General features: G+C 43.6%; 3 protein-coding genes across 3 annotated transcripts; all 3 read left to right on the forward strand.

The window, feature by feature from the left end:
• Window positions 1-1868: 1868 nt before the first annotated feature.
• On the forward strand, window positions 1869-7434 carry LOC123424582 (protein RETARDED ROOT GROWTH-LIKE). Its single transcript, XM_045108220.1, has 7 exons — window positions 1869-2432; window positions 2521-2632; window positions 3631-3793; window positions 4500-4648; window positions 4718-4869; window positions 6842-6956; window positions 7046-7434. Exons 1-7 carry the CDS (start codon window positions 2005-2007, stop codon window positions 7172-7174), a joined length of 1248 nt encoding a protein of 415 aa, XP_044964155.1. The 5' UTR covers window positions 1869-2004; the 3' UTR covers window positions 7175-7434.
• Window positions 7435-8447: 1013 nt separating this feature from the next.
• On the forward strand, window positions 8448-11423 carry LOC123424584 (L-ascorbate peroxidase 2, cytosolic). The gene is made up of 9 exons (XM_045108222.1): window positions 8448-8670; window positions 8768-8942; window positions 9058-9123; window positions 9836-9884; window positions 10350-10435; window positions 10534-10613; window positions 10732-10834; window positions 10945-11003; window positions 11103-11423. The coding sequence occupies exons 1-9, from the start codon at window positions 8549-8551 to the stop codon at window positions 11131-11133; spliced, it is 771 nt and encodes a 256-aa protein (XP_044964157.1). The 5' UTR covers window positions 8448-8548; the 3' UTR covers window positions 11134-11423.
• Window positions 11424-11864: 441 nt separating this feature from the next.
• Window positions 11865-15140, forward strand: LOC123424583 (arogenate dehydratase 2-like). The gene is made up of 11 exons (XM_045108221.1): window positions 11865-12229; window positions 12336-12400; window positions 12535-12627; window positions 13335-13535; window positions 13633-13716; window positions 13824-13919; window positions 14000-14077; window positions 14167-14256; window positions 14355-14419; window positions 14523-14604; window positions 14690-15140. The coding sequence occupies exons 1-11, from the start codon at window positions 11989-11991 to the stop codon at window positions 14750-14752; spliced, it is 1158 nt and encodes a 385-aa protein (XP_044964156.1). The 5' UTR covers window positions 11865-11988; the 3' UTR covers window positions 14753-15140.
• The last annotated feature ends 848 nt before the right edge of the window (window positions 15141-15988 follow it).

Genomic DNA, 15988 nt, shown 5'->3' on the forward strand with positions numbered 1-15988 from the left:
TATCATGAGTAATTTGGCTAGTATGAATAATTCAGATAGTATGGGTATTTCGGGTTTTCCAGAGTGGAACCCGAACCCTAACCCGAAAACCGAATAGTCAGAAAATGAGAACCGAACCCGAACCCGAACCTGATACCCGTATTACATGACAATTCGGGTAATTCTGTTCGGTTCGGGTTCGGGTAGCGGGTTAGGGTACCCAAACGCCCAAGGTGAAGCTTAAGTGGGTTGCAGTCCGTGCAGCCCATCACATTGTTTCTTTTTAAATGTATAGATCATATGTAAACTTTGAGCATTAGACTATATGTCCTCCTAAAAAAATCAGACTATATGTAGATTATAATCGTGTATTATAAATACTATACATACAGTTATAATAAATTACATTATAAAAAAAATCACATATTAATTGAACATTTATCCATATAATAAAATTACAAATTACAGAAATATTCATGTAATAATTTCCATATGTAATAAAAATATATTCAATAAATTCTTATATAAGTGAAAAAACACAATATTAATAGTATATAAAAGTGCTCATGCTTTAAAATAATTATTTATTTCTCTATATATTTTAGTAAATGGTTATATAGGAGTAACAATGTTCACAAATTGAACACAATATTCATTAGTATATAAAACAATTCATGCTTTTGGAAATATATATTTATATAACATAAAAATAGTATGTAAAACAGTTCATGCTTTAAGAGTTCACGTATCATCTAAACAATTATTCATATAATTTAATTATAAATTAAAAATTATTACCGTAATAATTTCCGTATTTAATAAAAATATCTAAGTAATTTTATATTTTCTATAAAATACTAACAAAGTTTCAAATTGTAATGTTAGAATTTACAGATATTTTTGTACTTCTCTAAATATTTTTATTAATAACACACCATTCGAGTTTACAGATATTTATACTTCAATAAAAAATAATAGTGCAAAATGGGTCTTAGGGACTCCAGCCCACTTAATACAAAAAGTATATAGTGTGTGTATCTGTCAAGGACATAGTACGTTTCGTGCTATGTAGGTTTGTTTTAATACCTGTGCCAAACACTTATTCGTTAGAAAAAGAATGTTTTAAGTCGTTTTCCATAAAATATTACTCCCTCCGTTTCAAAATAAATGCCTTAAATTTAATATAATTTTATACTAAAGCTAGTATAAAATTAAGACACTTATTTTGAGATAGATGAAGTATGCCATAAGCCTAGTCTTCGTTGTTTGATGTGTATCATACACCATTTACATCATATATGTACACAAAAGTGAAGTAATGATATCAATTTAATGTACTCCCTCCGTTCCTAAATATAAGTCTTTGTAGAGATTTCATTAATAGACTATATACGGATGTATATAGACATATTTTAGAGTGTACATTCAATCATTTTGCTCCGTATGTAGACATCTAGTGAAATCGTTTAAAAGACTTATATTTAGAAACGGAGGGAGTATGTCATAAGTTTTAACACTAAAGCCTTGCTTGGATTGCCGTTTTCAAATACAGACGTATTTATATTACACCTGTATTTTACCGGTCATAGTATATTTCTAGCTGAAAACAAAACGGTGGGCAAAGATCTGTATTTTTTTAGAGGGGTATTTGAGACGAAAACGACAATCCAAACAAGGCTTAAATTGACTTTTCGTGACAAGGTTTAGAACCACTTGTGTGATTGACTCAACAATTATACTAATGGAAGGTGTGAGGCTTGAGGCTTGGTGTAGCCCATCTAGGCTCTGAATTCTTGGCGGCCCATTCCCATTCCCGTTTCAGGTAAACATCCAGTCAGCCAACAGGGCCCACCAGGCAGCCTCACACCAACGTGAGCCCCAAGACAGAGAGAAAATCCCCATTCTATGGCGGCCTCTGCGCCTCCCTCCTCCCCCTCCTTCCCCGTCTCGTCGCCTCCACTCCACCAGTCCACCGCCGCCGCCACCGCCACCGTCGCCGTCGCCGCCTCCGCCTAGGGCAGAGGGATGCTCATGGAGCTCTCCAGGATCCGGACCTTCGAGAAGCGCCTCATCCGGCCGCTCCTCTCCCTGCCGTCGCGCTCCAGGGCGTTCCAGACCCTGGCCCGCTGCTCCCCTCCGCCGCCCCGCGCCCCCTCCCTCCTCCTCCTGCTCCGCACGCGCCACATCGCTCCCCATCCCCACCCCCCGCGCCGCGCCTCGCTGCCGCCCCTCCGCTCCTTCGCGTCCGTCTCCCCGGCCCCGTCGGCCCCGGGGAGGGACCTCCAGGGCAGCAACAGCAACGACGACGAGGGCCTCCCGCCCGCGCCCCTCCCGCCGCCGCCCGAGGAGCTCGGCTCCGACGACGACGCCTACTACCAGGAGCAGCTGCTCGAGTACACGCAGGAGGACGAGACCCGCCTCGTCCCCGTCAAGGCCTACTTCCCCTGCACCAGGTCGCCTACCCTATCTCACTGCGCGCTTCACGGTTATGGTTATTGGGGTTCAGGGCTCATGGACCATGCTCTGTTGTTCCTCATGCAGCATCAACCTCAAGAGCCTCCAGTCGCAGAATTCCTTCAATGTCATCCCGCCCACCTCGCGTGCCACCAATTATGTCGTCCTCAGATACTATGATGTCAAGGGAGACCCAGAGGTGAGCGGTAATCCTATAACCTGGTTGCAGTTTCTCTGGCCCATTTCCGCCGGAGTTTTTTGATTCATACGCAATGTGACCAACATTAGGCTGTCTTGTCTGTTGAACCTAAGAAACAATGTATTTCCTGTACCAATATTGTGTGTCATTCCACACTTGTTTGTCAGTCTAAGGGTGAAATTTTGAATGGGTATGATTTACAAAAGGCTACTTAACCACTTGAAAAGTAGCTGTAAAAATAATATAGTGGAAAATGGCTTCCACTTTTATCTGTATAAGATCTCTTTATTCAGTGGCCATTATATTATGCAAAATGTGGTTAAGCTAAAACAAATTTCCCAGTCTCATTTCCTGACACCCTACATGTACCCTCAGCCTTTTGTTCAAGCTGAGATAACTTGGAATAGACGAGTATCAGTTTACAGATGGAAGAGCGAAAGAATGACCTATCTGCAATGCTACAACCTTAGTTTAAGTTTTCCAAGACAAAAGCTCGATACATGACTTACTTAGTGGACTTTGGCCATTGTCACAGTGACACAGCCACCCTATTCTGACCTATATAGCGTACATGTTGGCTAAACAGAAAACATGTCACGGGTGAACTGCCTTGCCAACTCTCCTTTTGTTTTCTCTAGTTATTTGGACAAACTGTGGGATTATTAGAGCATGGCAAAATGATTTATAATATATTTGGGCGTGTGATTTATATCTAATAGCTTGATTCTTCATGCTTTTGCTCAGCACATATTTCTGCTAGGGCGCATTTATACTTCTCAGACTTGTGATTGCTGTCTTGTTTATTCATACAATATTCAAGTTCACTGTTTTCATCCTTTTGAGATAATGAAAAGCTGTTGCAATCTGATTATAGCTCCATAGTCAGTTATTGTCTGATTGTGCCATCACTTTTTTAGAGTGGTGATGTTTATCATTCTTTGGTGTGTTCCTAAGGATCTAATAGAGACTAATGGGCTGTGTCACCTGCTATTTTGCAGGGTTTTAAGACTGGTGTCATAGATGAGAGCCATTGCCACTATATGGTAGTTTTCCAATATGGGTCCATCGTGCTGTTCAATGTTTCTGACCATGAAGCAGATGGATACCTAAAAATTGTAGAGAGGCATGCTTCAGGGTTACTCCCAGACATGAGGAAAGATGGTAAACTCCTCCTCAGTATAAGAAAAGAGTACTTGTCTGATTTGATACAGTATAGCTCCTGAATCTTCATCTGATAACTGCTACTGTTTTCTTCCTCATACGAATGCTATGTTCTCCAATGCCGAGATGTTTCAAATTTATTACTCCAACATAAATATTTGGCGATGCTCCTTGTTCACGTGAAAAGGTGATACGACATTAACAGGCGCACGTAGAAATACAGTCTAAAATCTAAATGGTATCACTAAGCAACAACGGGCAAGAAAATTTAGGTAGTTGTAAGTTGCCTTCTAAGAGAGAGATGACCGCTAGTTATTTATGTAATATAGTTGATTTTTTTTTTCTGTTTTCACATGCAGACTGCACTCTTATGATGACTATGACATTTCCTCTTAGTTGAAACTGCTAATGCAATTGTACGATCTTGTCCTACTTTGTGATAATCTATCTGGCCTTTAACTTTATAATTTACAGCTCGTATAAAATGCTATCACAGTTTGTTGGATGTTCATTGCTGATTAATGGTGAGGTTTGCCTTTTCATTTCGGTCTTTTGCAAAAGCAAATAGCCTATGCTCTAGGAGCCGCATTCCAAAAAATAAAATAAAATCCAATTGCATGATATGCACGTATCATTGTGATTACTGTTGTAGTATTCTAATCATTAATATTTTCTGAGGATTCAACCTTGAAACCTTAAACTGTAGATTACGCCGTTGTTGAGAAGCCTACGTTGGAGACATGGATGGAGGGTGGCCTTGATTTTATTATACTCAAGGATCTAAGTATCGATGGTATTCGGACAATTGGAAGTGTACTTGGTCAGAGTATCGCTCTTGACTATTATATCCGGCAAGTACGTACTCGTTAGTTTCATACTTACGGTGAAACTTCGAAATATCTATTTAAAAATCTTCACTGATAGGTGGATGGAATGGTTGCCGAGTTCACGGATATAAATCGTGGAATGGAGAAAACTGGTACCTTCACTATGGAGAGGAAAAAACTTTTCCAGTTAGTCGGAAAGGCTAACTCGAACTTGGCAGATGTCATTCTTAAGCTTGGACTTTTTGAGAGGTAAGAATAGCATCATACTGAGAGCTAGGCACGTAAACTCAATATATGCTACAGTGTTCTGTTTCCGTTCCCTGAATTTGTGTTAGGATGTGACTGTTGGACTAATCTTTTATACAGTGCATTTTTTTTGTCTAAAGGCTGTAAAGGGTAAATAGTTTCCAAGCTCTGGAATATAAACAAGCTAGATAATTTTCCTTCCATTTCCCATCTTAAATACAATGTTTTCTTGCATGTGTTTTGACCACCTGTTATTCTTTGTGCTGTCATCAACTAGTCAGTCGTGTTGTACATTTGTGTCCACAAATCTTTTGCTTTATGTAATAATTTCTGAGATAAGTATTTTGCTTTGTTTCCTGAATTTGTGTTAGGATATGACTGTTGGACTAATCTTTTATATAGTGTTTTTTTTTCTGTAAAGGGTAAATAGTTTCCAAACTCTGGAATATAACAAGCTAGATAATTTTCCTTCTATTTCCCATCTTAAACACCATCCTTTCTTGCATGTTTTTTGACCACCCTCTCATTCCTTGTCCTATCATTCACTAGTTAGTCATGTTGTATAGTTATGTCCACAAAATCTTCTGCTTTATGCCATCATATGTGAGACAAGTATTTTGCTTTTTTTAACAAGTTCTGTGTAATGCTGAGATGTCAATAGTTGATGTATTATGATCGGACTTGCATTGTTGCATAATCATTGACGAATATAAGTCTCATATTACAAGTCTAAGTCATGCAGTACTTTTGTTGTTGTTAAAAAAGCTCTTTTGCCGGATAGCGAGAATTGTGGGAAATAGTATTTGTTGTCTACTGGGAAATAGGTGTATCTCTTTGCCGTCTTTTTTTGTGTGGCTTATAATCACTTTAGATCTCTGCAATGTATGTATAATGAGACATCATGGTAATTCAAATATTTAATGTATCTGTTAGTCTTATTGCTCTGCAAGTGGAGGTGTGCTCATTTTTTTTTCTTGTATAACAAAAAATAATTTGTTTTGCTGTTTATGCAAATATGTATACTAAAAAAAGATGAAAATTGTATAAGCCAGAAAATATGTATACTAAAAAAGTATGAAAATTGTATAAAAGCCAGAACATGTGTTGCCCTTTTGTATTTCTGAAAGTTTATACAATTGTAAAAAGCTGAACAGATGTTGGCCTTGTAATTACGAATTATTCTGTGTCGCTAAAATGGAACTCTACATTTGTGTATCTGCACACATTTACCTGCTTGTTGCATAGTCCTTGTCAAATTTAAATCTCATTGTAGTATATTACAGTCCAAGTGCTATATGAATGAATGTCTAATATTACTGTAAAAAATTGTCGTTAGAATGCCAGAATCATGGCAGAAATTTATTTCCTGAATGGAAATAGGTGTGTTCTATGTGTGTTACTCCCTCCGTTCCTAAATATAGTTTTTTTTAGAGGTTTCACTAGAAGACTACATATGGATGTATATAGACATACTCCTTTAGAGTGTCCATTCACTCATTTTGTTCCGTATGTAGTCCTCTAATGAAATCTCTTAAAAGGACTTATACTCTCTCTGTCCCAAAATAAATGTCTTAACTTTAGTACAACTTTGTACTAAAGTTAGTATAAAGTTGAGACACTTATTTTAGGACGGAGGAATTATTTAGTAAGTGAGGGAGTACTTCCTAGTGGTCACCAGCTCAGTTTTATGCCAGCATCGCATTGTCTCAATTGGATTGACTTTTTGGCATTCTTCATTTCAACTGTTTAAATATGCAGACAAAGTCAATATATTATTTTTTCTTCAGAAATTTTATATAAAATTTCTCTACAAGTACAGTTGTGCTGAGAGGACTTCTCTATTTTTAACACCAAAATTCTGCGCATTGAAAGTTGAAAATTGTGAAAAGCCGAAGGGATTTCCCCCTTCCAGCTCGCAATGCCCTTCTATATTTGTCCAGTGGACGTTTACTTACAGCTTTGTCTGCTCCACCAGGTCAGACATTGCTTGGAAGAACGCAAACTATGCTCAGATCTGGGAGTTCCTCCGGGACGAATACGAGCTAACCCAAAGATTCGGAAACCTCGATTTCAAGTTGAAATTCGTTGAGGTAAGGGTCACGACCGGGTACGAAAACATGCGCATGGTTTACATCATCTGAAGACCTCTGACAGGGAGTCTGTGATTTTTTGGCTGCAGCACAACATCCGGTTCCTCCAGGAGATCCTCCAGAACAGGAAGTCGGATTTCCTCGAGTGGCTGATCATCATCCTGATCAGCGTGGAGATCTTGATATCTGTGTATAACATTGTCCAGGAGCAGATGTAGAGCGATAGCGAGATACCCAACACGGTTGTTGGTGAGAGCGAGCGAGAGAGATCGAGATCATCGGACGAACCACACTCTTTTGCCCGAGAGTTTCCCCCCCCCCCCCCCCCCCCCCCCCCGTAAAGAATGCTTAATTCGGACCTCTGGTCACGTAGCTCGCTTTGTCCGGAGCTCGTCGTGTTGACGGTTGTTGTCTAGTTCAAGTGTGAAATGCGGATGGATCCGGGGATGTGATGTGAGATCCCTTTCTCCTCTAAAAAGTGTAAAATGCGGATGAGTGGGTGAGTGAGCGCGGCCGAGGTACTAACTGGGCGGCGTGTGACTGGCACGCGATGGCGACGGGTCCTGCTTGCGTTAGTGGTCGAAAAGGTGGGCGTGTGAAGGTGTGATTGATTGGGTGATGTTGGCTTGGCGGGGCGATTGCAGGGCATAAGCCACGTTCACATTCTGACAACTACCGCAACTATTTATTATCATCGTCTTTTCAGTTGAGAACGAGCTTGGTGCTATACTCCCTCTTTAAAAAGGATGCACGTGTATCTAGATCATTAATTTAACTTATATAAAAAATATTGTTTAATATAAAAATTATGTCATTAAAAATAGAAAATTTTAAGTTTCTAATGCTATATTTTTTGTTATATATGCATCTCATTAGTTGATCAAATTAACGACGTAGGTATATGTACCGGACTTGTAAACTGAGACCGACGGAGTATGGGAGTATTATTATCAATCTAATCTGCCGGGGAATCGTTGATTATACTAATATAAATTATTAACGTTATATTAGCACTAGTAAAGCATATCCATCAGCCATTTAGCCACTTGATTGATGATCCGTTGATTAAGCCGGCCAGACGGTCAGTGGGGGCAGGCAGATGCATGCCGTGCCTCGCCGGCCGCCGGTCGTTGGTTCGTCGTCGTCCACTCCCTCCCCCTAGCAAAAATAGCGAGGCGCTCCGGCTGACTGACTGGCTGGCCCACCCACCGACGTGGCCGTGGCAGAAAAATAGACTACCCCGGATCCGGCCCAATCCTGGCCCACCACTTGGCTCCCCTCACCGGCGGAATCTCCCGTGTTCACACCGCCAAATTACCCAAACGCCCCCCCTCCCCCGGCGACCTCCCAAGGGCAGAAACGTCACTCCCTGTACCCGATCATGCCCGTGCGACCCGTCCGCCCTCGTGGCCGCACGATCGCCGGATCCAGCGGCCCCGGTCGCCCTACCAGAAGCTTCCGGCCCGGTGTATATAAGCGCGAGAGGGCCAGCGTCCTCCATCGTCCTCAGCCCGCTCCTGCCCGTCCGTCCCCACACACACGCACGCGTTTGACATTTCCTCCCCACCGCCGCCGGCGCCGCTGCTCCAGCCATGGCCGCCAAGTGCTACCCAACGGTCAGCGACGAGTACCTGGCCGCCGTCGCCAAGGCCAGGCGCAAGCTCCGTGGCCTCATCGCCGAGAAGAACTGCGCGCCCCTCATGCTCCGCCTCGCGTAAGGAGCCCCGCCATCCGCCGCGATCCCATCCATTCGCTCTTCTCTGCCCGCCGCGATCTGATCTGATGTGTTCTGATCTGTCGTGTGTCCGCAGGTGGCACTCGGCCGGGACCTTCGACGTGGCCACCAAGACCGGCGGGCCCTTCGGCACCATGAAGTGCCCCGCGGAGCTCGCCCACGGCGCCAACGCCGGCCTCGACATCGCCGTCAGGCTGCTCGAGCCCATCAAGGAGCAGTTCCCCATCCTCTCCTACGCCGACTTCTACCAGGTACCCTTCCCCTCCCCGATCCGATCTCGCCCGCCCAGATCGCCGCGGTTTCGTCCATCCTCGAAACGAGGCATATTAAACCCGATCTGATTCTGCCGTTTCTGCCGAGTCGCAGCTCGCTGGAGTCGTCGCCGTCGAGGTGACCGGCGGGCCTGAGGTTCCCTTCCACCCCGGGAGACAGGTGAGAACCATTTCTGATACCCCCCTACGGGCCGTAAGGTTTATCTAGGGTTTAAGCCTGTTTTGTTTAGTTTACCTGCGCTGCCTGACTGAAATGATGCACCATTTCTGTACCTTATCCTTGTGTGAGATGGTGGACCTGTCAACGAGTATTATTGACTTGAGTGACGACAGATGCTGTATTGTTTAGTTGGGTGGTTGGAACGGTTGGTCCACATAAAATTGTTCATAGAATGGTGATGTGGGGAGATGTGGTGCTTGTTTATTGCTGTGATGGATACATCAAAGGCAATTATCGTGGCTTCATGAGTGGGGTGTATTTTTGTTCCATTCAAGGTCTGATGCTGACCTGATATATTCATATAACTATGAAAAAGAAATGACATGCTATTCCATAAAATTCTAGTCCATGTGTGGTGTGCTAATGAGAGTCTGGGGAAATGGTGCCTTGGTCCAGTAGTGATGATTGAATCTGATGTGTGGGGTCGCTGCAGTTGTGTGACCATTTAGAGGGTATCTACATGAATGTTTATGTTTCTCTTACTGTTAGTGTGTGGTTGAGTTAGAGCATGTATGTCCTTGTATTCTCACAGTGCTGTCTAAAATCTGTGTACATGGAAATAACTGACAAACTGTTGTTCCCTTCACCTGTATGTGTGTGTACTGCACACTGTTTGTTGTGGATCCTTATAATGGGTTGACTTTGTTTGCAGGACAAGCCCGAGCCTCCTCCAGAAGGCCGTCTTCCTGATGCCACCCAAGGTACTATTGTGCAGCATCTTGTATATAAACACACCTATAGAACTTCTATACTCGTAAACATTGCTGATTGTGTTGCTATTTTTGGTACCAGTTTTGTTGAATGTGTTAGCATATCATCATGTAGGCATTTAACAATTCATAGTGGTATCAAGCGGTAGTTATGTCACTGTGTTTGTATTAGGCATAGTTTCATGAGAGAACACAATTAACTTTGATTAATAATTATTAGATTTTTTTACGTTACGAATTGACTTCCATAACTTGAACGCTTCTCAAAGATTGGGTGCACCTGTGAAATTCTTAAATTCCCAGCCTATGCAATGCTGGACCATGCCCTTATTTGCTTCTATAGTCAGTGATTAAACGGGGCGTTCTTGACTATATATTATCCTGTTAATTTTATGGTGGGTGGATTGGTTGATTTGATTTTACCTGGCTGACTTGGTGAACTTGCTGTTGTATCAGGCTCTGACCACCTCAGGCAGGTGTTTTCCACTCAGATGGGTTTGAGTGACCAGGACATTGTTGCTCTTTCTGGTGGTCACACCCTGGTTAGTCCAACTGCTCAATTATCAGTTTGAGTGACCATGCTTGTTTGTAGGCCTGTTTGAAAGGTTGTGGTTACGCAGCTTTAATTGTTTTGATGCAGGGAAGATGCCACAAGGAGAGATCTGGGTTTGAGGGAGCCTGGACCGCCAACCCTTTGATCTTCGACAACTCTTACTTCACGTATGTGATATATATGCTTTATGAGAGCGTGTCTGCAAAAGAGCCAAAGCTTTCTGTTTTGTTTATTTTCCTGCTAATGCTGTTATTTCCTTGAACCAAAATTTTCTTCTCTTGACAGTGAGCTCCTGAGTGGGGAGAAGGAAGGTCTTCTTCAGTTGCCGACCGACAAGGTCCTGCTGACTGACCCGGCCTTCCGCCCACTTGTGGACAAATATGCTGCGGTACACCCTTGATCCTTTGTAGCCTATTGGCTTCTTACAAAGTTCATCATTGGCTACCATACCGTACCAATGTACTGATCTGAGATGCTGGGTGTCGATTGACTGTGCAGGATGAGGATGCGTTCTTTGCTGACTACGCCGAGGCACACCTCAAGCTCTCTGAACTTGGGTAAGTGACTTGGTCATTGCTGCCCCTAAAGCACCATTGCAAGGTCAACTTGCTTGTGCATCGTCCTTGAGAGTAATCCGTCTCTTGATTGATTTTCAGATTCGGCGAGGCGTCTGAGGGCTGCTGCTGATTCAAGATCGGCGCCTGAGGGTCGGTAATGAAGAAGAAGATCATGAAGAAGAAGAAGATCATGAAGAAGAAGAGCAATAAGAATCTGTCGTCGGCCCAGTGGCCATGTCATGTGTTTGTCTGGATTTGGATTAGATCGGTCGGTCGATGGGGTGTTGCATTGTTTTGCTTTTGACGCCTCGTATCTTGTGATGGACCTGCTTGTAGTGTGAACCGCTAAGTGTTATGTAGTTCCTTTCCGGTTGTTTTTCCCTGTCGAGAACGAAATGAAATTTTTTTTGGTTCCCCCCATTTTTCCCCGGATGTCACCTCAGTGTTTGTTTTACCAGCCAGTTGTTTTGTGTTAGGCTGGAACTTCTCTCGCATTGTCGTCCCTGGAGCTTCATATTTAAAATTAAAGTACATCTAAAATTAAGATGCATCTAAAATTAAGATACATCTAGACCATACATATCTAGACCATTCATTTGTTCGATAAGTGTTTTTGAACACAGAAATAATACATTATACTCCCTCCGCTCGAGGATTATTATATACTTCCTTTGTAAAGATAAAGAAATATGAAAATGTTGAGATCACCAGCTGTTCAGAGGCAGCAGCTAGAGCGTACTCCAGCTAAAAATGCACTCATATTGAGTAGTATCAATTTTTGATCTTGCATTTATATGGAGCTATATATTTATATACAAATAGGAACTAACGATTCGGAATCACCAACCAATAGGACAGGTGGGCTCTCCCTCCATTCCGCCCCTCGTTTACAAGTTAACTCAAGCACTCCCCCCGCCGCCGTCACCAACCTCCGCAACTCGGTCCACCAATCCACCAGTACCACACCCCGACCCGCACCACCACCATGGCCGCCTCCTCCTCCTCCTCGCTCCGGATCCCAGCACCAACCCGCCACCCCGCCGCGGGGGCACGACCGCTCCGGCTGCCATTCCACTCCGTCTCCGTCCGCCCCCGCCGCTCCCCAGTCTCCGCCTCCGCCTCCCCGCAGCAGGCGCCGGGGCCGGGCGACGGCGACCGCGCCAACGGGCGCACCGGCGTGCCCGTGCAACTGCCCTTCTCCCGCGACGCCGCCATCGCGCTGCCTCGTAAGGCCGACCAGACACCTCTCGGGATAGTTTGTTCGTGTTTGTTTGGTGCTCGCTGCGCTTCTGCAGGTCATAATACGAGCGTGTGCTTGTTTTTCGAATGCAGGGCCGCTCACCAGCGCGGATCTGATGGGGGAGGCCAGCGGCGAGGGCCTCAAGGTCGCCTACCAGGTCTGCTTCTTCTTCTTCTTCTTCTTCTTCCTCCCCTTCTCTCTCTCTGTTCCGCAAAAACTTGTCACCATGACGAGTAATTCCGAGTTTCTGACCTTGACGCAACGCAACTCCGATCGATCCATCCATCTCAGGGGTGCCCGGGCGCCTACAGCGAGGCCGCCGCCAAGAAGGCCTACCCGAGCTGCGAGACCGTGCCCTGCGAGTACTTCGAGACCGCCTTCCAGGTACCACCCGCCTCCCTGGTCCTCATCATCATCACCGCTGCCTGTCTGCCTGCTTGCTTGCTCTCCATGGAACAATTTTAGGACATGTCAGATGTCACCACATTGCAATGCTGAAACCGCCCTTTTTCTTTTCTTCAGTAACCCCCCAAAAAAACACGACACTCCTCAACAAAGATTACTACGTTACAAAAGTGAAAAGTTCGGATTTGCTAGTTCTAGATGAGAATTAACAAAGTCTCATCTAATTCCTGCACTATTTCATCAACCAAACCAAACAAAACAAAATCCCCACGTACAGTCCAACGGTGTAGGAGTTGGATGAGAAATAAACTAGGATTTGCAGCAGAAGGGGTTCCGGTGCCAAAGACAGCGAATAAAATTGCTAGAACAACTTTCCATCCCAAAGCTGGTAATCCAGATCAGAGTGATAAGTTAGGATGGCATGTAACGGATTTCATTATGGAAAGGGTCCTTTTTCTTTGTTTTTTGAAAACGAAATCTTCAAAGAAATGGATGACTGCCAGAGGGACATTCACCCCACAAAGTTTGCACCGGCGGATCGTTTGTACACTTCAAATTAGCATCAATTATTGTAGGAATCAAATAACAGGGTTTTGCACGGTTTATATGAATGTCTTTTTGAACACCCCCAGTTGGTCAAGTCAGGCATTGACCGTCAGGTCATGATGATCTTGTCTGTCTAACAGGCTGTTGAAAATTGGGTGGCTGATCGCGCCGTGTTGCCACTAGAGAACTCATTGGGTGGTAGCATACATCGCAACTATGACCTCCTACTACGCCATCGGTTGCACATTGTTGGCGAGGTACGGCTCGCGGTTCGGCATTGCTTGCTGGCGAATCGTGGTGTCAAGATTGAGAACCTGCGGAGTGCCATGAGCCATCCCCAAGTAAGTATGATCTGCCCGATTGTTTCATGTATTCATTCTTGACCATGTGTGATTTACTTGATTAAATGCCTTTTTATTTCTCTTAACTGTTTTCTAGGCTCTTGCACAGTGTGAGCAAACACTGACAAAGCTAGGAATTGAACATAGAGAAGCTGTTGATGACACAGCCGGCGCAGCCAAGGTAGTATGTTGTTTGATGGCATTATTTGGTTCACAAAAGTGCTAGCAGTAGTTTTGAATATCAAGTTAATTCTGTTGTCACTAATCAAGGTAATATGTGCCTTTTAGCACATTGCAGAACAAAATCTCCAAGACACCGCTGCAGTTGCCAGTTCGTTGGCTGCTCAACTTTATGGACTGGATATTCTTGCAGAAAATATCCAGGTAGAGCTAGTTCATTCTAAACCTCTGCATGATCATCTTCACTTTTTATTCATGGAACAGTAACTCACCTCTTTATACAGGATGACGCGGATAATGTGACCCGCTTTATGATGCTGGCTCGGGAACCCATTATTCCTCGCACTGATAAGCCATTCAAGGTATGTGTTGCAGGGAATCTTCCTGCAATTCCATCCTTTTTCCTGGTAAATGTTAATGAAATGTTGCTCTACCATCGTATGATCTCCAGACTAGCATAGTGTTCTCTCTGGAAGAAGGACCTGGACAGCTTTTCAAGGCGCTTGCAGTGTTTGCTCTGAGGAAAATTAACCTCACCAAGGTATCTTCAGCAACATCATGCTCTTAGTATTTCGTCAACACTCGCGCGTATTTGAAGCTGAGCTGATCAGTGCTGCATCCTTTTTGTATGGCCTGCAGATGGAAAGCCGTCCACACAAGAAAAGGCCTCTACGTGTGGCTGATGACAACTCCACGCCGCTCAAGTAAGAACAAACTTTTTCATTTGAGTTATGTTCAAGTGCTCAGTTCGAGCTGCACGGAAACTGTATTGTATGTATAATAACATTTCTCAAACTGTTGCGCCAGGCACTTCGACTACCTTTTCTACGTAGATTTCGAGGCGTCGATGGCTGATCCAAATGCACAAAATGCTCTCAGTAACTTAAAGGTGTGGTTTTATCAGTCGCTGGTCGGTATTGTCTGGTGGTTAAGCGAGCGGTGACTCAATTCGTATCTGTTTTTGTCTTTTGCAGCAAGAGTTTGCCACCTTCCTAAGAGTTCTTGGGAGCTATCCTACCGATGTTACCGAAGCATGAATGCCGGGCACCTGAGCAAACAACATCCTCCTTTCCCTTGGTCGTCGATATTTCGCTCTCGAAGAGAAGCATTTTTGTCACCGGTCTGTCACGATGAAGAGATCCACCTGGCAGTTTTTAGCTCCATGATTCAGTAAATCTTCCTGGGGGGCTACTCTGTTCTTTCCATGGGGACAGTAGTTCTCCAGATATTCTTTATTATCCTGTGAATGTGAGGGAGAACTCTCAACATATACATCTATTTTGCCTAAGAGTTCGCAAAATGACGAGCTTTTATTATTATAGGAGTGCTTGCTGGAGAACAGTGTTGGTCGGTTTGTGTGTCTTTTTCTAGAATACGATTGGTTTGTTTGTCTTGAATAGTGATGGTGATAGTTTAAAGTTTAAAGTCTCAACGCATTTAGCGTGATGTTTATGTTTGAGGTTGCTGTAATGCGTATGTTATTTGCAAAGTTGATTGGTGGGTGGGTTGGCTAACATATGCGGTCCTGACTGGGTTGTTGGCGCCGTGTACGACTGTGGTGATGCCATCCGATGGCTGGCCTTTTCACTATTGCCATGGTAGCATTCAGAAAATTATGAGAAGCTACTTTGAAACATAGATTGGCACAAGATGTACCTTCCATCTTGCAAAATTCCACTTATACATTCTATTCTGACCGAGAAACGAACGAAAAAGAGATAATCCAGCTACAGGTTCATATTCTACTGTGAGTTTTACTTTCAACTACTATTCATGGCTGAATTTCTCTTCTTCTGTTTCATGCTATGACTTCACCTACTTTATTTTGTCAAATCACGATTTCAAATACTGATCATGTGATTATCTGTCTTGATAGTGACAATGATAGTTTGAACTCAAGCATTGTGTGTGATGTTATGATTGAGGCTGCAATAATGTGTGCATTGTTTGCATCGTCGGTTGGTGAGGCTGCGTTGGCTAACATGTGGTATTCCTGTAGAGACAATGCCAAAGCAAAAATATTGAGGGCATTCTAGTTTGCTCGTCTCCGTGCACACAAATTCTTGACTGCTCGATCAGCATGATCGAACTCTCTTTGATAATATGCATATGTAGTGTTGGGAACTTTCTATTCCCCACGTAGGTCGATAGATACCGATGAAACTCGCGCCCGTAAGCGTGGCTACGCATATTTGGACCGGCCCAACTACAAATTTCATGAAAAATCATCAAAAAATAAAAAACGCGGAGACCTTTTGGTTTAAATTACATCA

This window comes from Hordeum vulgare, chromosome 2H, assembly GCF_904849725.1.
Source record: "Hordeum vulgare subsp. vulgare chromosome 2H, MorexV3_pseudomolecules_assembly, whole genome shotgun sequence".
NCBI classification, from domain to species: domain Eukaryota; kingdom Viridiplantae; phylum Streptophyta; class Magnoliopsida; order Poales; family Poaceae; genus Hordeum; species Hordeum vulgare.